The sequence below is a fragment of the Spermophilus citellus genome, assembly GCF_964194105.1.
Source record: "Spermophilus citellus genome assembly, chromosome: X".
Classification (NCBI taxonomy): domain Eukaryota; kingdom Metazoa; phylum Chordata; class Mammalia; order Rodentia; family Sciuridae; genus Spermophilus; species Spermophilus citellus.
In genome coordinates, this window is record NC_138190.1 from 67976366 (window position 1) to 67999156 (window position 22791).

Consider the following 22791-nt stretch of genomic DNA (forward strand, 5'->3'; position numbering starts at 1 on the left):
CCTGTGACAATGAATACACCCAGTGCCCAGGCCTTGGATTCTATAATTTTCTAATGAAATAAACAAGGGCTCCTTTGTAGAGAAATTGATTCCAGGGCTGGGATTAATTAAAATACAAGATGAGCACCTTATAATGCCAAAAAGTAAAGAAGTGTTCAAAAAAAGAATAGGGCATATCAAAAAGGCACAGGAAAAAATCATTAATAAGTAAAATGAAAAAAAAACCACAGGAGTCAACCTGAAAAAACACCTGATGACCTAACCTTGAACAGTTAACAATCTGGGTAACAAAATAGTAATAGAATTTTAAGTCAAGGAAAAATCTAACTATCCTGAAACTCATACCAATATAAAAAACTGACTAAATAAATAAATGAGGGAGAAGGGACAGCTCTTCAGTAGAGAAATGCAATTAATGATTATAGAAGTAATGAAGAAACTAGAAAATCTCCACTAAAACATCACTGTAATAATTGTTGTAGGCAAGATCCACCAATGGATAATGAATTAGTGGGTGGATGTTTGAGGAGAAATAGGATCTTTGTGTGTTCTCAAAGTGTGTTTCTCAAGACAATGTATTAATTACAAAAGGGAAAATAGTAACAGAAGAATGCAGAAACTCAGCAGATAGTACCTTAACAAAGTGAAGGTTAACATTCACCAGTAATAATATATCCAGCGTCTTATACCTCTGATATAATGTACTGAGAAGGACACAGCATAATAGCTGCAATACATATTCCTGCCAAAAATGCATAACCTCAGTCTAGTTATGAGTAAACATCATGAAAATCCAAATTTGGAAAAATCTATAAAATATATGATCACTAATCTTCAAAAAGTGTCAAGGTCATGAAAGACAAGACTACAGGAACCATCATTGATTGGAAGAAACTGAGGAGACATTACAAATGTGACATGGAATTCTGGATTAGATTATGGAATGTCAGAAAGGCTATTAGTGAGAAACTAATGAAATCCAAATAAAATACACAATTTGGTTAATAGTATTGTACTGATGTTAATTTCTTGACTTTAACAATTGTACTATATTTATGTTAGATATTAAAATTGGAAAAAGACAAGTGAAAGTCACATGGGAACTCACTGTACTATTTTTGCAACTTCTATAAGTCTGAAGTTATTTCAAAGTAAGCGTTTAAAAGGTGATTTTGAATATTATTTATATTATCAAGGGGACATATATAGAACTATTATTAAGAATAGGCTTTGAGTAAGACAACTTAGACATTAATCCTGGTTCTGTCACTTATTAGCTCTGTGAACTAGAGTGAGTCACTTAATCTCTCTTTTCATCTCAGTTTCATCATCTATAAAATGTAAGGATTAAGGAAGAATAATATATAACATGCATCAGTTAGTGTGTGGTACATTATCAGTGCCCAAAGAGGGTAAAATTAAATTGGATATTTAAGATAAAGTACTGGGCTCCAACTCCTAGATCCTCTGGGTACCTGCTGTGGTGAAAATTTTTGAGAAGCATGTCTGCAGAAGGACTGAGTTATAGTTCTTAGCCCTTCTGATTAACTGTTATGAAGTCTTCCAACTTTTTGTAGGCTTCAGTAGAATTTAAAGCTATAGGGAAAGTAGCTACCAGAGCCACCAACTAATTGGCATTGTGGTTATGTATATGTATGGCAGATTAGTTACTATCAATGTTTTTTTATTCAAGGATTGTGCATCTAGTTAGTGTTTAGTAGTTATGACTTGCTAATGGTGTATTGATTATTGTTATGCCAGGACTTCGGGATATGGGAACGTGGAGACAAGACCAACCAAGGGATCTCAGAACTGAATGCCAGTTCAGTTGGAATGGCAAAGGTAATTTTGCTTTCTTGTTTATACAAAGTATGGGGTAAGGAAGTCTGGTGTACCTTTGCCATAGAAAAAAATTAATGAGCATGTGGACCATCATCAGATTAATTATTCTTTTAAACCACAGACAAAATTCAGATTCTCCCATGGAACTATGGGTATGTAGATAAAAACTTTTACAAGCTCCAGATTTGATAGCCAACTGCTTTTCTGGTATGCCTGTACTTAAATGTCTCACAAGGATTTCAAAATACTTTAAACCCATTATCTCTACCATTACAAAAACAAAGAAAACTTTTTGTTCTTCCATGGAGCAGTTGACCAAGTTTGATATCAGAGAACCATCTCTCAATCCTCCATTCCCTTACTCTCCTCTGTCCCCCATATCATCATCATCATCATCACCACCACCACCACTTTCTGCTTAGCTCTATCTTTTCATCCTATCAGCTTTTATTTTCTCTGAAAACAGTAAGACTGCATAAAATAGTATAGCAGGAATAGGATTTAATATATCCATCATGATAAATATGTATAATATGATTTTTCTACTAAAAGGCAAAGACACAGATTGATTTTTTGAATTAAATATATATATATATATATATTAGTTGTAGATGGACACAATACATTTATTTATTTATTTATTTATTTTTAATGCCATGCTGAGGATCAAACCCAGTGCTTGACCCATACTAGTTAAGTTCTCTACCCCTGAGCCATAACCCCAGCCCCAACAGATTGATTTTAAAAAAGAAAAAAAGAAATTCAATATATATTGGCTAAATAACAAAGGTGATACAGAAGATTAAAGACAAAAGGATAAGCAAAGTCTGAAATACATGAAAAATATCAGTGGAGCTGGGCATAATGGTGCATGCCTGTAATCCCAATGACTCAGGAGGCTGAGGCAGGAGGATCATAACTTTGAGGCCAGCCTCAGCAATTTATCAAGATCATAAGCAACTTAGTGAGAACCCCATCTCAAAAAAAAAAAAAGAGCTGGGGATATAGAATAGTTGAAAAAGCACCATTTGGCTCAATCACCAGCACAAAAAAAAAAAAAAGAAGGAAAGAAAGAAAAAAGTGCAGGCATGACTCTATATGAATATCAAATGAAATAGACTTCAAAGAAAAAGTATTACATTGGATAAAGAACACAAAGAGGATCATGATAAACTTTTTTTTTGGTACCAAGGATTGAACTCAGGGGTGCTTAATCACTGAGCTATACCCCCAACCTTTTTTTATATTTTACTTGGAGACAGGGTCTCACTGAATTGCTAAGTGCCTTGCTAAATTGCTAAGGCTGGCTTTGAACTCATGATCCTCCTACCTCAGCCTCTACAGCTGCTGGATTATAGGCATGCACCACCATGCCCAGCCATGATAGACTTTTAAGAGTCACAACCTATAATAAGAAAGTCTAATCTGAAATGTAGTTTCAATTAGTACACAGTAAATATATTAGATATATAAGGCTAACAGAAATAGTTATAATGTAGTAATTGAACAAAAAAATATTGTCAGGCTATGATACATGCAATAAACCAAAACTGAGATCATAGAAAATTTGAATTATATAATTGATGCAGTAGAGTTAATAAATATATGTGGAACTTTGTATTTATAAATATTTATCTACTGGGTAAGCTCTTTTTTTAAATGTATTTTAAAATGAAAAAATAGTATGGATATTAAATTTATATTTTAAAATGAGGTCATACTACACCTACTTATTTGTAACCTGATTTTTTCATTCAGTAAATCTCGTGTCACTGAAGAGCATAACTAAACATGCTATTGTGTCATTTCTTTTAAGATTAATTTGGTCTTTTCAGTTGTTGTATAGCATTTAATAATAACGCTATTAATTAAATTATGTTCATTTTTTACTATTTCAAATAATGTTTAATTAGTATTCTTATACATATATCTTGATGAACTTGCACAAATATTTTTTATAGAATAGATTTTTTTAAAAGTGGAAACACTGAGTTAAGGGATATATACTTTAAAATTGCCCTCCAAAATTTTTTTACTAGTTTCCTTTTTCCCATCAATATATGAAAGGTATATGACATTATATGCCATATATGACAATTTTCTTCAAACCTTTATTTTTGTATATTGGACCCAAAAAGTTTTAACACTGAAACTATTTTTTTTTCTATTTTGAAATAATTTCAGACTGGAGAACATTGTAAGAATGGTACAAATAATTCTCATACATTTTTCATCTGAGTTTCTCACTTGGTGACATTTACTTTACATTTTTCTCTAGCTGTTTAAGCGCACGTTCACACACACACACAATTTTTTTTCTGAACCAGTTGAGAGTACACTACAGAAATGAAGCCCCACTACTCCTCAACTACTTCGTTGTGAATTTCCTCAAAGACTCTTCCATAACTATAATACAATCATTAAAATCAGGAAATGAACATTGGCGTTATCCTACCATCCAATTCTCATATCTCAACCAAATTTTGTTCATTGTCTCAATAATGGCATTTATGGCAAAAAAATCTTTGTGATATAGGATCCAATCTAGAATAACATATTACATTTAGTTATAATGTCTCTTTAGGCTCCTTCAATCTGGAACACTACTTCAGTCTTTACTTATCTTTCATGACCCTGGCAGTTTTGAAGAATACAGGCTGGTTTTTTTGTTTGTTTGTTTTGTTTGGCCTAGTTTGATCCTGGAAATAGAATCCAGGATCTTAAACATGCTAAGCACGTACTGTACCACTGAGCTTCCCCTCACTTGATTACCCAGCCTCAGATCAGTTATTTATAGAATGTCCCTTAATTTGATTTGGTGTGCTATTCCCTTATGATTAGATTCAAGTTATGTTTTTGGCAAGAATACCACAGAGGTGATTCTGTATCATCAAGGAGTGCATAATGTAAGTTTGTCCCATTACTGTTAAGGTTATCTTTAATCACTTAATTAAGTTGGCTTTTGCCAGAAACCTCTGCTATGAATTTGCTATTTTCCCCTTTGTTATTAATGAGTATTTTGTGCCTGGTCTACTTCCACTTACCCTTACTTTTGTTTTGAGTATCATTTCTTTAGGGAAGCATCTTTGAAACTGCCTTTTAGCCCTAAGACTAGATCAGTCCTGCCTATAATTGAGGAAATTATATTCAATCTTGCTCACAATTTAATGCAAGTGAATGCAACAGATAAACCTTTTTATCAAATCAGGGAAAAATCAAGACACTTTTTTTTTTTGTACAAAGGAAGGTATTGTCAAATACCTTCCTTTATTTTACTTATTTATTTTTATTTGGTGCTGAGGATCAAACCCAGTGCCTCACATGTGCTATGAAAGTGCTCTATCACTGAGCCACAACCTCAGCCCTCAAATACCCTCCTGGTAGTTATATTGGTATGACATGCATTAAAAACAATTTAGCATTATATCTCAAAAATTGATCATACCCATTGACCAAATAATTCTACTTCAGGAAAATAATGCTTACAAAACAACTCAAAATGAAAACACATAATTGTTAGCTCAACAACAAGCCTACTATATACCCTGCTATGTACTCTAGATATTAGTAAAAACAACCCTGACCTCAAGGAATTTTTAATTTAGCAAGAGATGAAATAGGAAATGAAACTTAAGTCATTTACTTGGCATGACTGGTATTTTGAATTTAAGTTTACATAAAAAAGTATGAATTGGCCAGCCATTTTGCCTTAAAACTGGCAAATATCACTTTTTCAGGAGATGTAGCCTATATGGAAAAATAAATCCATAACTCTGACACAGTTTTCATCTATCACTCAGTTGTGTTATTTGTTATTATTTTTTTTCTTTAGGCATTGGCAATTGAAACCAGGGACATTTTACCACTGAGATACATCCCCAGCTCTTTTTATTATTATTATTATTTATTTTGAGAAGGGTCTCACTAAGTTTGCTTAGGGCTTCACTAAGTTGCTAAGGTTAGCCTCAAACTTTCAATCCTCCTGCCTCAGCCTCCAGTGTTGTTGGAATTACAGGTGTGTGCACCACCAGGCCCAGCTCACCCAGTTATATTATTTATGAGGATAATAAGATTGATTATAAGTTTGACTATTGACCAGAAATATTGAAATAATATAATCTAGTTTAAGTATCTGTCTTAAGGATTTGATAGCCTAAACAACTTTATCAGCCTTCTCTTGCCTTCTTTTTTAAAATTATAATTATTAATGCATGTTCATTGTACAAAATAATGGTTTTGACTGTGACATGGCCATACATTCATATATTGTGCCATAATTATATTCATCCTCCCTATTACCTTCCTTTGCCATTCTCTCTCTCCCCCTTTCTCCTGGTGCATTTCCCCTTCCCTAATAGTCCCTCTTCTAGTTTCAGATCATCCTTTGTTTGTTTGTATGTTTGTTTGTTTGAGTTTCCACATATGAGATAAAATACTAGTCTTTCAATGTCTGGCATATTTTGCTTAACATGATGACCTCTGATACATCCATTTTTTTTTACAGATGACATGATTTCATTCTTTTTTGAGGGGATACCAGGGATTGAACTCAGGGGCATTCGACCACTGAGCCCCATCCCCAGCCCTATTTTGTATTTTATTTAGAGACGGGTCTCACTGAATTGCTTAGTACCTCACTTCTGCTGAGGCTGGCTTTGAATTCATGATCCTCCTGTCTCAGCCTTCCCCAGTCACTGGGATTACAGGCATGCACCATGGTGCCTGGCTATTTCATTCTTCTTCATGGCTGAAGTAATAAACACTTCTTTATGGAATGTGGACATATACTCTACTGTGTATATATACTATATTTTTGTTATTGGTTTATCTGTTGACAGGCACCTAGGCTGATTACATAACTTGGCTGTTGTAAATGGTGCTGTAGTAAACATGGATATGTATGTCTGTCTTTTGTATGTTGACTTTTTTTCTTTGGATATATATCCAAGAGTGGTACAGCTGGATTATACAGTAGATCTGTTTCTAGGCTTTTTAAGGAACTTCCATACTGTTTTCCATAGTGACTGTAGTAATTTACATTTCTACCACCAGTTCCTTTTTTCCACATCTTCCTCAGCATTTGTTATTTTGCATTTTTTTAATATTGACTATTCTTAATGGGGTAGTTTGGGAATTTTTTATTTGCATTTTCTTGATGTTGAATATTTTTTTCATATACTAATTGGCTGTTTGTACTTCTTTTGAGAAGTGTCCATTCAGATCTTTTGCCCATTTATTGATTAGATTACTTGTTCTTTTGTTAGTTTTTTTAGTTCTTCATATATTTTGAATATTAATCTTCTATCAGATGAATATCTGGCAAAGTAGTTTTTCATAACATGGAAAACACTTATGCTGCAAATGAATTGTAAAAAGATACCAAATGTAATCTCAAGTATGTGTGTATATATATATATATATATATATATATATATATATATATATATATATATACACACATAGGAAAAACTAGTGGCTGTTTGGAATGATTTCTCCCTCTTTATACTTTACTATGTTTTTAAAAATTCTATAAGGAGTATACTTTACTTTTATGATCTGAAAGCATATTTAGGAATGCAAGAAATTAATAAATTATTTTTAAATGTTGATCTCACATTTGTGTGGAATCTTAAAAAGTCAAAGCCTGGCATGGTGGCACACAACTGTAATCCCAGTAACTTGGGAGCCTGAGGTAGAGGAGTCAAAAGTTCAAGGCCAACTTGGGCAATTTAACAAGACACCATCTCAAAAAATAAAAAAGGGCTGGGATTGTAGTTTGGTGGTAGAGTGTCCCTGGGATCACTCCCCAGTACCAAAAGGAAAAAGAAAAACAAGTCAAACAGAGAAGTAGAGAATTGAATGATGATCACCAAGGCTGGAGCAATGGAGAATGGAAGGAATGCGGAATTGTTGATCAATGGGTAGAAAGTTTCAGATAGAAGAAATAAATTTTATCTGTTGCTCATTAGGTTGACTATAATCAATAAATTGTGTGTGTGTGTGTATGTGTGTGTCTGTGTGTGTGTGAGAGTGTATAAAATTAAAACCATGGGGGGGGGGCTGGGGTTGTGGCTCAGTGGTAGAGCACTCGCCTAGCACATGTAAGGCACTGGGTTCGATCCTCAGCAACACATATAAATAAATAAATAAATAAAGGTATTGTGTCCAACTATAAGTAAAAAATAAAATATTCTTAAAAAATTAAAACCATGGGAATTCCTTCTTTGTTTGGTGACTAAGAATGTTTATTTTAAAGTCAACTATAGTATGTTTCTAAGGAAGTTACTTCTGTGTGGAAACTCAGCTGTGTAGCAATATGTATTCTGGTTATGTTATCTTACACCACACAACTTCTAACATTTCTTATGTGCTGGTATCATACTTGGAGCATCCTTGCCAAAAAAAAAAAACAATGGTTTACTACAAATTCATGTTCTATGTTCAAATTATTTTTTCACTTTTTTGGAGCATTATAGTTGTACATAATGATGTCAAATTATTTTAGTGTGATTGTAACTTTCTCTGGGACCATATGGGAGAAAAAGAAAAATAAATATTATTGTATTTTCTGCTCTATCAAACATATTTAAAAGTGACATCATATGCATTGGTAAGATACTAGGATACAGGGAATATAAATATACACCTTTTGGGATTTGTTTGTTTGTTTTTGGTGGTAGTGGTATTAGGAATTGAACCCAGTGCTTTGTATATGCTAGGCTAGTGCTGAATCACTGAGCTATATCTCCAGCCCAGAAGTATTTATCTTTTTAACCCTGAAGGTTTCCTTTCTTCCATTGCTTTGCACAGGCAGCCCTGGAAGCACTAGATGAACTGGACCTATTTGGTGGAAAAGGTGGGCCCCAATCTGTTATTCATGTCCTAGCTGATGAAGTACAACACTGCCAGGTAAGAGAATAATGGACCATGTTATAGAAAATTTTATTCTTGCCTAGACTCACATTTAGCATGAGCTATAGATTAAGAAGAGCAGATGGATAGTACATCATCTGATTTATTACCATGTGTCAAGAAATGTCTTTATCAAGCATAGTGTACTGAGATAAGTCAAAATAGCATGGTCTATAAAATGTATAATATTCCTGTTCTGTTATAAAAGGTTTTGAAAGAATCCTATCTTAGTATACAAAATTCTCCATTGCCATCATATCAAGAGGCTATAATATTCCTGAAAATTTCCTTTTATAAATATATAAAGAGAACAAGAGATAATAGTTTTGGGGTATTTTTCACAGTGTCTCTGAAACAGTCTTTTGTTTGGTAACCTCCAGGGTTAGATAATTTGGAGATCAGAATGTTAATGTTATAAATATATATCTTCAGTTTTGTGTATGATTACTATCATTTTTGAAATATTAAGTTTTACCTGGGTATGGTGGCACATGCCTATATTCCCAGCTACTGAGGAACCTGAAATGGGAGGATCACTTGAGCTCATGGCGAACTCATGAATTTGAGATGAACATGGGCAACATTGTGAGGCCCCATCTGAAACAAATGGATATAAAGAAAGAGTTTATTATAAAGAAAGATTCAGATGTTTTTTTCTCATTGGAGTGATGAATTTTATCCTTTTTTTTCAAAGTCTGATTAGATGTTCATGTGTTCTAATGAATATAAGCTTGCCTTCTAATTTTAAAAACAAAACTTTTCCATTGGGAAAAATATATGTCAGAGGCATAAGACCTGACCCTTCCTTATCTTGCGTTTCAGCAGCTATATTTTGCCTTAACTTTATCCTTAAATAGCTACTAATGGACCAATAGGACAATGGATGGGATAATGTTAGATTGATCTCTATACACAAGCAGCTCCTTAAGAATAGAATGGGGGGCTGGGGATGTGGCTCAAGCGGCAGCGAGCTCGCCTGGCATGCGTGTGGCCCGGGTTCGATCCTCAGCACCACATACAAACAAAGATGTTGTGTCCGCCAATAACTAAAAAATAAATATTAAAAAAATTCTCTCTCTCTCTCTCTCTCTCTCTCTCTCTCTCTCAAAAAAAAAAAGAATAGAATGAGGACTTATTAAGAACAGGATTAAGAGAAGGGATGACTTAACCAAAGTAGCTAGTTTTCTAAACTCTCTCTATTGAATAATGTTGGTTATTTTCTGAAAGATCTTCCACATTAATCTCTTGAAACTAAAACTGTTTTATAATGCCAAGGTATTTACTAATGTACCATATTTGAATTTCTTCCTCTTAGTCTATCCTTAATTCACTACTGCCCCGGGCTTCAACATCCAAAGAAGTTGATGCTAGTCTGTTGTCAGTGATTTCTTTCCCAGCCTTTGCTGTCGAGGACAGCCAGTTGGTGGAGCTCACAAAACAGGAGATAATCACCAAGCTTCAGGTATGTCCACATTTGCCTTTCTTCTTTTTGAGGCTGTGACTTTGAGGGGGATAGTGCATCTGGAGGCCTTGAACATGATCTGTGTCAGTGATTTTAAGGAATCTTTTATTTTTTTAGTTGTCCTGTTCTAATAGTTTCCTTTAAAAGCTTTTTAGTTTCTATAGTTATTGCTAGTGGAAATACAGAATGGGTACATGCACTTTGGGAAACAGTTTGGCAGTTTCTTACAAATTTAAACATATACCTACCATGTGATCCAATGACTTCTTTCCTATATAGCTACTCTACAGAAATAAAAATTTGTTTTTATTTTATATTTTATTTATTCTCTAACAAAAATCTGCACACAGATGTTTATAACAGTGTTACTGATAATTGCAAAAAAAGAACTAGAAACAACCTTCAATGCAATAAAAAATTATAATTCCTCCCAATGTAATACTGTTCAACAATACTGATCTATGTGACAATATGGATGATTCTTAAGTGCATTTTGCTAAGTGAAATAAATACCAGACCCCAAAGACTATGTTTTATATGATTCCACTTACATGGTACTCTGGAAAGAAAAATGAACAGGAAAAAAAAACATTAGTGGTTGCCAGAAGTTGGAGGTACAGGTTGTCTATAAAGATATAGTCTAAAGGGGCTGGGTTGTGACTTAGCAGTAGACCCCTTGCCTAGCACATGCAAGGCTCTAGGTTCGATCCTCAGCACCACATAAAAAATAAATAAATAAAATAATGGTATTGTGTCCAAATACAACTAAAAAATTTTTTAAAAGATATAGCTCTGGAATTTTGTTTAATTTTAACAATAAGATTTTTTAATTTGTACCTTATAATTATACATAATGGTGGGTTTGTTGTTACATATTCATACATACACACAATATAACAATATAATTTGGTCAATGTTTTAGTCAGCTTTTTCACTGCTGTGACTAAAAGACCCTGACCAGAACAGTTGTAAGGGAGGAAAAATTTATTTGGGGGCTCATGTTTTCAGAGGTCTCAGTCCATAGACAGTCAGCTCCATTTTCCAGGGCTTCAGGTGAGGCAGAACATAGTGGTGGAAGAGTGTGTCAGAGGGAAACAGCTCACATGCTCATCAGGAAGCAAAGAGACTCCACTCGCCAGATACAATATCTATACCCCAAAGGCATACCCCCAATGCCCCGTCTCCTCCAGGCATACCCTACCCACATTCAGTTAACACTTAGTCCTATTAGGAAATTAACACACTGATCGGGTTAAGGCTTTCAGAATCCAATCATGTAATCTCTAAACCTTCTTACATTGTTTCACACATGAGCTTTTGGGGCACACCTCACATCCAAACCATAGCAGTCAATATCATCCTGTAGTATTTCCCATTTCTCTCTGTGGTCCCTTTCCTCTACTCTTCTAGTTTCCCTTTGATTTTCATGAGATACCCACCTGTCATATGTGGAAGTTACGGAGAAAAAAGAAAAAGAAAGGTGGGGGAGGAGCTCTGCATTATTTTGAGGGTGATGGAATGGTTCTTTATGGACTATGCTAGTAGAAACATGACTCTATATAAAACCATTAGTGTATAGGTAGGGAGGCAGGGGGATCAAGAAAGAGAGCAGAGGACATATTGGGGAATGTTATTAATCATGTTATATGCATGTACAAATGTGCCACAATGAAATCTGCTGTTCTGTATAATTATTATTCACCAATAAAATTTTTTAAAATTATTTTTAAATAGTATTAATGCCAAGGGGTCATAGCTTATAATGAAATGTTTAAGCAACTAAGAATCATTCATTATCAAATATTAAGTAAATGTTTACTGTATACACAAAAACATATTGAAGGAATAAAGGAAATATAAAATTACCATTAGGTAAACACTAAAATATAATTGTTTCAGGAGTGACCCACTGATGGGTGCTAAAATCTGTGGATGAAAGCTTAAGCAGAGAGAGAATATTTGTATAGTCTCAAAGTGTCTCCCTCCAAATATCTAATATCTAATATTTACAATGGGAAAACTATAGTGAAGAAACCTAGCAGATACCACTAGGGGAACTTCACCACTAATAGGACATATTGACATCACATGCCCCCTTCTATAATGCACTGAAAAGGGCACAACAATTGTGTGGTATCCTCCAGTAATACATAACCTAAATTGCATTATGAGAGAAAGTCAGACAAAACTAAATGTGGGACATTATACAAAATAACTCATGAATGCTCTTTAAAAGTATCAAGGTCATAAAAAACAAAGAAAGGCTGAGGAACTGCTATAGAGTGGAAGAGACTAAGGACGCAGGGCAACTAAAAGCAGTGTGGGATTCAGAATTTGGTCCTGGAGCAAACACACACACAAAAAGAGCATTAGTAGAATAACTGGTGAAAACCATTTAACTTCTGTACTTTGGTTAATAGTATTGTACCAAAGTTAATGTTTTAGTTCTGATAAATGTTCTATGATTATGTAAGATGTTAATATAAGATTATGGTGATTGATGGATATATTGGTACACTGTACAGTATTTGTAACTTCTCAAATTTAAAAATATGTTTTTTAACCCTGTGGTCTCTCATAAGCTCTGTGAGATATTGGCAGGACCATATATTAGTAATTAGGCTGTCAGACTTACCCTAAGGTGGATATTGTTAGTAATGCTGATCTAAGGAAGAACCTGTAACTTAGCCCTCACTTGAAATCACATTGCTGGAAATCAGTTTCTGCTGCTGAGCAGATTTCAGATTTTTTGTTTTTGTTTTTAGCTATCAGGTCTGTATTGATGATAAACTGCACAGATAGATTTTTCCAAATATATATTTCTGACTATTTATATTGATGTACCTATGTATAAGCTTCTGAGATTTTTGCTCTATCTCCCCAGGGTCGTTATGGTTGCTGTCGTTTCCTACGAGATGGATATAAAACTCCTAAAGAAGTAGGTTTCTTTTCCCACAAATGAACATATGGGAGAAGGGTCACTGCTATCTGCAACATCATTCAGAGAGAATATTTATGTCATTGATGGTGCTTACGTAAATCACTAAATAGGAAAATAATACCTGGTGTTTGCTGTATTTGTTGGGCTTCACTGCCATGTTCTCAGTTTGGGGGCCATTCTGGATTAGATAAAAAGAAAGAAAACTCTTGCAGTTAGTTAATTTCAGGAAAGAATTACTGATGAATGTTAAAAATCAGTGGGCAAAAGTTTAAGCAAAACCAGAAAATTTGCATAATCTCATGAGTATCTCCCCCCGATATTTTAAAATTACAAAGGAAAAAATCTTGCCATCAGTACATCTTTCTGGTCCCTTGTCTTCATCCATTTTCTGCTGCCAATAACATAATACACAGAATGGGTGAGTTATATAGAAAAGTGTTTTATTTATTTTGGCTCACAGTTCTGGAGATATGAGTTCAAGGGTTCATATCTAGTGATGGCCTTCTTGTTGGTAGAGTCCTAAGGTGGTGCAGGGCATCATGTGGCAAAAGCTAGGGAGCATGAGCATGTCTGTGTGTCTCTTCTGGTCACTCTCTCTCTCTTTTAATAAAGCCATCAGTATTCATTCATGAGGGCTCCACTCTAATAATCTTATTGAATCCCAATCCCCTCTCCCAGGCCTCACCTCTAAACACCATAGTTGGATTAAGTTTCTGCCCTCTTAATAGCTAACAGTGCAGATTAAATTTCAACACATGGACCCTTGGGGAACACACTCAAACCAAATCCAAATTATAGCAACCCTTTGCAAGTTTTTTTAGTTGGTTAGTTCTAAACAGTACTCAATCTTGAAAAGGTTAAATTCCTTTTTTTTTCCTAATAGACAAATTTTTTCTTGGAAATATCCACGGGGAAAATTAAATAAATTAAAAGTGTTTTTTGTTCCTGGAGATTGAACCCAAAGGTGCTTTACCACTGGGCTACATCTCCAGCCCTTATTTATTTATTGAAGACAGTCTAGCTAATTTGCCCAGGCTAATCTGGAATTTGTAATCCTCCCACCTCAGTCTTCCAAATAACTAGGGTTACAGGCATTCATCACTACACCTGACTACTAAAGAGAATTAATGGTCAATAATAAACATTTTCATTGGTAATGCAAATATTGTTTAAGACTTAGGTGAGATGGTCAAGGGCCGTTGTGATCTTTTAAATCAAGCTCAAACTTTTCTGGCTTACTTCCTCTTTTTCACTTTATTCCTTAGCATTGAATTTGACTGTTGCCCCCACCAGTATACTAAAATTATGCCCTAAAACATCATCATAAGCTTCTAAGTGACTGATCCAATAGCTTTTTCTCAATCCTTATTCTCCTTGACTTCTTCATTTTGTATCACTATTACCTGTTCCTACATTTTCTTGAAATTCTTTTCCTATTTTAATTTTCACACTATACTCTCCTGAGTCTTCTTTCTGTCCTTCTGTCACCCCACTCTGAAGATTTGTGAGGATTCCATTTGGGGGCAGTTTGCTCATTTTATATAGTACTTTTTCACTAAGTTCATCTATAACTGGTAATTCATGTATCATTTCTATGAGGATGATTCCCACACCCTCATCTCTAGCTGCCCTGGTAAGCATTCCTATTTGTACATCCTATTACTAACTCAAATTTAGCAAGAATAAAACCAAATGAAACTTCATTGCAAGGTAAACTTACTTCTTCATATACCCTCCTGTGAAGTCCTTATTACCCCACTTTCACTAGTTATAATCACCTCATACAGTACTAAGTACTGACTGACTTTTCTGAATCAAACTATATGTAGGGAAAGGCCATAATAATAATAATACCTCTGAACAAAAGATGTACATCTAATCTCTGAGTGATAAGACAGAATGTTTATTGTATTTTTACCAGGATCCCAATCGTTTGTACTATGAACCAGCTGAGCTGAAGTTGTTTGAAAACATTGAGTGTGAATGGCCATTGTTCTGGACATATTTTATCCTTGATGGGGTCTTCAGTGGAAATACTGAACAGGTAATGAGTTTGGGGAAGGAGTTTTCAGCAAACTGGTCTTGTTATATCTTGCTTTTTCAGTTAATGGTTATACCAATTTTGTGTTCAAATTGAAGTCTTCAAAGGAGACAGAGATGTCCCCTACAGACTAGTAGCTGAGGGTACTAGGATAAGAATTGGGAGACCTAAATTCTATTTGTTTTGCTTCAATTTTGACCACTGAATAGCCCAAATATTGTTATTGACTTCTTTCATTTCTCTGTACATCAGAACAGTTTTTCTCTCATAATAAATTATTAAAAAGATGGAAATGTAACTATCCTAATTGATTAACTAATCAAATTCTTACACACTGTTTCTATGGATAAAATTACTACACTGAATCCCATAAATATGTACAATTAAGATTATGATTTTATACTACTAAGGATTAAACCCAGGATTTTGCACACTGTATATACATGCTCCACCACTGAGCTTCATCTCCAGCCTTTTTTTTTTCAATCTGTTCATCTCTAACCTTTTAAAAAGTTTTCTTTGACACAGAGTCTCCCTGATTTGCCCAGGCTGGGCTACACTTGCAATCCTCCTCCCTTAGCCTCTCAAGTTGCTGAGACTATAGGTGTATGCCACCATGCCCAGATCAAATAATATTTTTTTTTAAAAAGATATCCCTGGAGTTCTTTGAATTTCACAGATAGAGACATGTTGTAAATTCAAGGTACAATCAGTTTTTCTCAGAGATAAAAACAGAAATGGACTGGAGTGGAAAAAGGGGGGTGCCATGAAATTAGAGGGTAAACAGTAGAGTGGAGAGAGGAGATCTAGAGGGGAAGAAGAAAAAGATGGTGGAAGCAGTATTGGGGAGTAAAATTGATTAGATTGTGTTTTAGTATATGTGCAAATATACAACAATGAAACCTATCATTCTGTATAATTGAGATGCAAAATATAAGAAAATAATGAGAGAAATTAGAGAAAAAGAACATAGAACAAAGAAGAAAAATTTAAAAAGAGAGAAGAGTAGGGGATACCCATAGCCATGTGGCCAGGTTGACCATCAGAGGGTTACAGTTTGTAAGTTATGAAGTGGTAAAAGAAGGGTTATCTAAAATGGGATAGAAATTTATAACAGCATATCTGGATGGATACAGTTCACTGTCCTCCTGACGTATGTGCCTGTGTGTGTTTTGTGTATTCTTAAGCAGCTGAATGCATTCTTGGGATGAAATCATATATAAGCAAACATGAAATTTATGTTCTGCTAAATTATCCAATTCATCAGAACAAACTTGTTTTCAAAACAAATGTTATAGAATAACTGATTGTACATTTTTCTATCATAAATTATAGGGTTTTCTAACTTTATTTTTCAGTACCAGGAATCAAACCCAGGGCCTTATGCATGCTAGGCATGTGCTCTGTCACTGAGCTATACCCCCAGCCCTTATTTGTTTGTTTGTATTTGTTTTTATTTTTTACATCTTATGTATTGCTAGGCTTCAACAAATTACTAAGCAAAGGAATAAAACTAATCATACTAGAAAACAAATTTGACACAGGAAAATGCAGTTTTAAAGTCCAACCCATCCTAAAATCAAGGAGGTGTACTTGAAGTACTACACATGGAATCAAGCAGGACTTTGGAAGAAGGCTGACTAGGGTTGAACTGTGGACTCAACCATTTTCTTGCCCTGTGATCTTCCACAAATTCAGAACCTCTCTGAGCCTGCATTTCCCTGTAAGATGGCTTCAATCACACATGCCTACTATTATTGAAATTAAATACATTAAAGTATACAAAGTCCTAAAATAATATTTGGCCTATAACAAGTATCTACCACCATTCCCCTTTCTTTCCCTTTTACCTGGTTAAATAAGCTGCTTTAAAATAGTACCTACAAGCACTGTCTGCCTTTCTTTTCTCTGTAGGTTCAAGAGTATAGAGAGGCTCTTGAAGCAGTCCTCATCAAGGGCAAAAATGGAGTCCCACTTCTGCCAGAGCTGTACAGTGTTCCTCCTGACAGGGTGAGTTGGAAATGCTATAACACTGATTGAAGAGGAGGCATAATTCAATAGGACTGCTTCATTTGCATCAAATAATTGCTTATCTTCTGATTTTAATGTTCAATAAGTTTTTCTTTAGGTATAAGACAATAGAAATATGATTTTATTCCTTTAGAAATAAATTGGTAAAGGAGTCTCAATCATGGCACTACTATACAGGGAGATAGGATGAGACCAAACCGTAATGCTGAGGATGACAGAGATCAGTAGGTAGGACTAGCGTGATGTTCTGTGTACACTCTCAGGTTTTGATATTCTCCACTTTGAGACCAATAATCCAGGATCATTTGAGTAGATCAGGCTTGGATAACAAAGTATGTCCTATCTTCATTTTGCCAAAAAACAAATCAGATATACCATTGTTCCTCTTTGTTAAAGAGCCCTGATCGTAAGAGATATACAACCTTGCATTCTGTTGGGATTGGAAGGAAGAATAAACTCCTAGTAATATCAGCAGCATCACCTGAGTCTTTTCAAAAATAGATGTCATTCCCTCCCTCACACCTCAACCAGAATCTCCATTTGAATTAGCTCTTCTAGTAATTACAGTTTGTGGAGCAAGCACTGCCCTAGACTATTGTTATAATGCTTCATTTATCAGTGCATTGCCTATTTTACTATGTAAAACCAAAATCGAGACTCAGCCTTTTATGGTCTAGTATCATAAGCCTTGTATTACCTCTCATCTGGCCTCTTTGTGTTTTCATTTAGGTTGATGAAGAATATCAAAATCCTCACACTGTGGACCGAGTACCCATGGGGAAGTTGCCTCATATGTGGGGTCAGTCTCTATACATTTTAGGAAGTTTGATGGCAGAGGTAAGGGGAAACTTTAAGCTACTCAGCCTTTTTCTGCCTTAGTCACCTTAATAATCAGATTTGTGAGTGGCTCATTAAATCTGAAGGATGTCTTGCCTTTTATAGTGTGCCTTAATTATAGTTTTTCTTCCAAGTTTTCAGAGTAAGAAGCACAGTCAGCCCTTGATGAAAATCTTGTACTCCTTGGCAACTATTTTCCTTATGCCACCCAGGGCTTTCTACTTTGGCATTGTACTTGGAGATGCTGAAGGATCAAGCCCAGGATTTTTTCCATTCAGAACTCCTAGGTGCCTTGCCTGGTGACTAATAAATGCAATTGTCCTTAGATAGTAATTACTGACAGTGGATTAAGTGCTAACCTTTCTAAGCAACATAATGTTTCTTTCTTTAATTGAACTAATCATTTTAGGCACCCTGACAACTGGGTAGGAACACTATGGACTTTTTGTTTGGTTGTTTTCAGTTTTCTGTTTGTTTTTTTGGTAAGGGACTCTTGAAATGTTCCGCACATCAAATTCTATTGAGGCAGCCTTTAATGAAGCACTTCTGACTTTGTATTCAGCTTCTTTGTAGCATTTTGAACCTACACAAAGGGATTTCTTTCTCCAAAGTTTTCCAGATTTACTAGCAAATATATTTCCCCATTGTAGGTTATTTTGATGTGATATATAACCAGGTTCCTAGAGAATCTGCTCTGGGACTTAGCTGTCCTTTCTTTTTTTAATATTTATTTTTTAGTTGTAGGTGGACATACAATATCTTTATTTCATTTTTATGTGGTGCTGAGGATTGAACCCAGTGCCTCAAGCATGCTAGGTGAGCGGTCTACCACTGAGCCACAACCCCAGCCCCCTAAGCTGTCCTTTCTGAGCCAGACTCTTTGACCTATTTATATATGATTATTTCTTTTCTGAGATGTTTTTGTTTTTGTTTTTTTTTTGTGACCATGGCTGTTTGATTATCTTTAGTTGACATGAACATGAATAGAGCAAATAATGGGAAGAATGTTTTGTAAACTTATCATTCAATTAGAATAAATTATATGTAATGAAAACAGGAGGAGATAAGTGGTATGCTTAAGAATAAAATAGGTGAGTTCATCACAGTTCATAAAGGACAGAAACTCAAGTTAAGTCAAACGATTTCTGATACTCAGACACAGTGCAACATAGCTGTGATCCCAGTGACTTGGGAGGCTGAGGCAGGAGGGTCATAAATTTGAGCCAGCCTGAACAATTTAGTGAGACTCTGACTCAAAATAAAATTTTAGGGTTGGGGATATAGCTCAGCTGGTAGAGTGCTTGCCTCATATGCACAAGACCCTGGGTTCAAATCCCCAGCACCACAAAAACATAAAATAAAATTTTTAAAAGTCTGAGGATGTAGGTCAGTTGTAGAGGTCCTAGGTTTGATCCCCAGAACTGGAAAACGAGATTTCCAATGAACAGAAAGCATAGAAGATGCAGGAAAAAAAGTGCAGAAACAGCAGGACTAATGACTTAAAATATTCATAATAAACACTGGAATCTGATCATCTAAATATGTGTCGTTATATGTATATCTAGAGAAAGAAGAGGAGTAATCTGAAACTTTCTGTTCATTTAGAATTTATACCCTGCCTACTTCCAAGAGAAGGATTTGTGGGCACTACTAGGAATAAACTTCAAATAAAATTAATTTGGATGTGAATTATGGGAGTTCAAACATATTCATACAAGAAGTTTATTTATTTTATTTCTGATGGTGTTGTTTTCCCTAAAACACTAGCTTATTTGTTTTTGATTTAGGGACCTAATAATCTTTCTGATTTTTTTAGGGATTTTTAGCTCCTGGAGAAATTGATCCCCTGAATCGTAGATTTTCTACTGTACCAAAGCCAGATGTTGTGGTTCAAGGTGTGTATTCCTATTCCCAATAGCAAAACTTTATATTCAAGGTGTGGTTAGGGACAGAGACCTTGGGGCCAGTAAATTATGACTTTTTTCTTCATCTTGCATTTGTTAGATTTCAAAAAGTATATGATGATCTTGGTTCTGATTGGTTCAAAACTTACTGTTAATATTAATCCTAAATGAATAATGTGTGATGTCAGAGGACTCAAAATATTATTTGATGCTTTTTATTTCTGGAAACTCTTTTCATTGTCACAACATTTCAGCCTCCTATTTATCTCTGCTTCCTTTCTAATTACCTTTTCTGTGCTTTATCTTCTAATACTCCTTTCTTTTCATGTTCTCCTATTGTTTCTGTACTTAATCTCATACTCTCATCTTTCTATGTGTACATATACTGTGTGTTAATTTGCTGGGACTACCTACTTCATAATAAGGTTGCTTCTGACCATTACCTCCTTGGAGGGTACGCCTAACTTTTATTTTTACTGCTAAATAAATCAACTTAAATTTGTAGGTATCTATTCCATACAAAACACTGAGCTAAGTTATAAACATATTAAAAAATTTGTGTTCCAGTACCTAAAAAACTTCTCTATCACTTACACTTCAAATACAAAACTGATATCTTCTGTTTTTATCCCATCCTTTTACCTCTCCCAAGAAAAACAAATCTTTCTATTTTCCTTATCATTTTCAATGACATTACCAATGTCCTCATTTCCTAGGGTAGAAAGCTTGAGGTGATTCTTGACTTTCCAGCATCACTGTGCATTAATATGGTATTAAGTACAGCTGTGAACCTCCCTTTAAATGTTTCTAGTCACTTAATATTCGGATCTTTGTCAGTCCTCCAACCCTCCCCACCCCAACAATTTTACCCATCCTTGCTTCCTTTTCTCTAATCTCAGAAAAAAGGTGTTATTCTTCTATTCAAAGCCAAGGCCCCCTTCTGATGCTTGATTTTATCCTCTTCCCCAGCATCCTCAAGAAACTTACTATTTTCCAGTATCTTCAAACTCTCCCACTGTTTCTTCTGTTTTTCAGTCATTTGACGTGTTTTATCTCCCTCTAGTTTCTTCCTTTCTCATCGGCACTTATGCCTTTTTATATTCCATTCATTCTGCAGTGCTTTATAGACTAGTTTATTCTGAACATGTTCTTGCTTAAGATACCAGTGACCTTTGTGTTGCCAATTTTGGGAATATTTTTAATCCATATCTTAGTGGATCTTCCAGTTTCATTTATTATTTGTATTTCTGGAAATGCTGGATTTTCATCTCTTCTATGATGTCATGGTCTCTTGGATTTTCTTTAACCTATATTAAGTGCTTTTCTGCCCATTCAAGTTTTCCTGTCCCTATACTTGCCCTTTAACTATTGGCATTCTTGAGTCTGTCATCAGGGTACTGATCTTCTTACTCTTAATATTTGTTCCTGTCTCTCAGCTTCCTCCTATTCCAAACTTTTTCCCTTTTTCACCTCCTTAATTCTTCCCTCATTTTCAGAAGATGACCTCACCTGCTATGCCACTGAGAAAATACAAGCCATGAGACGAGAATCCCCCACTCCAGACTTTCCTTCCTTCCTTTCTTCCTTCCTTGGTACCATGTATTGAACCCAGGGGTGCTTAACCACTGAGCCACATCCCCAGCCATATTTTGTATTTTATTTAGAGACAGGATCTCACTGAGTTGCTTAGCACCTCACTTTTGCTGAGGCTGGCTTTGAACTCATAATCCTCCTGCCTCAGGCTCCCGAGTAGCTGGGATTACAGCTGTATGCCATCATGCCCAACCATCCCAGGATTTTCTATCCTTCCATTCTTTATATATGTCAGAATCTCTCAAGTTTATATTCTGGGTCCTCTTCTCTATATATCCTCCCATGTCCCCTCTCTCTCTCTCTCTCTCTCTCTCTCTCTCTCTCAGTGGTGCTAGGGATTGAACCCAGGGCCTTGTGCATGCTAGGCAAGCACTCTACCAACTGAGCTATATCACCAGCTCCACATCTCATTCATTTAGGTAGTTAGTAAGTATTTTTTAATGAACAAATGTTTGAATACATGTATTTTCCTAGACTGTTATTAGCTGTTATCATTTTCCTCTGTACATGTTTCTCTTTCATTTTTATGTTTTCCATTTAGAAGTGATCAAGATGATGTTATGTTCAAGGGACTCTTAAATCACCATGTCCTACATATCCTAGCCCAGACCTCAGCAACCTATTAGCATGAGGTTGCCAAGATACAAAAATACACAAAGGATAATGGCAAAGGAAAACAAAGTAGCATTTTGTTTACCAGGCATTTGCCCAAAGCTCAAAAGAAAATATTATTAAGCTGGAATTCACCAACTGGTACGTTTTCCCCCTGTGAACTAAGTGGAACACATCTAACAGTACTAGGGGAGCAGAAGAAGAGGGCATGTTTCAAGCCAGCTGAAGCTTCACTTCACTTCAAGTTGGGAAGAATCAGGGAGTTGACCTGGCCTCTTGCCTTGTGGATAGGCTTACTACTTCAGGGACATTGGTGTTAATGGAAAAAAAGGGAATTTTCCAGGCTTGGCAGGCTCTGGATCTAGAGAAATGTCATTGCTATCATTACTAACCCCTCCTCCCACAAATACACAACTATAATACCTCCTGTATGTTGATGACTCAGTCTTTATCCCCAATTCATATAGCTTTCTTTCATTCTATAGCTATAGGAAAACTTGTTATCAGGATGTCCTTTATAACCCTCACATTCCTGGCTCTCACCTTAAGTGTACTGATACAAAAGAGTGTGGGTAGTGTGGGGAATCAATTTTTACCAAAGCTATAAAGAAAAACC

The 22791-nt window shown here is 35.3% G+C and overlaps 1 protein-coding gene across 2 annotated transcripts in view; it reads left to right on the top strand.

The window, feature by feature from the left end:
• The window catches only part of PHKA1 (phosphorylase kinase regulatory subunit alpha 1), a 115775-nt gene that overhangs the window by 27249 nt on the left and 65735 nt on the right, over window positions 1-22791 (top strand). For both annotated transcript variants that reach the window (XM_081278186.1, XM_081278187.1), the window contains exons 6-13: window positions 1762-1842; window positions 8653-8751; window positions 10070-10216; window positions 13101-13154; window positions 15079-15201; window positions 17113-17208; window positions 17959-18066; window positions 19883-19961. In XM_081278186.1, coding sequence (XP_081134312.1) covers window positions 1762-1842; window positions 8653-8751; window positions 10070-10216; window positions 13101-13154; window positions 15079-15201; window positions 17113-17208; window positions 17959-18066; window positions 19883-19961 — 787 coding nt within the window. The remainder of the gene's footprint in view (window positions 1-1761; window positions 1843-8652; window positions 8752-10069; window positions 10217-13100; window positions 13155-15078; window positions 15202-17112; window positions 17209-17958; window positions 18067-19882; window positions 19962-22791) is intronic.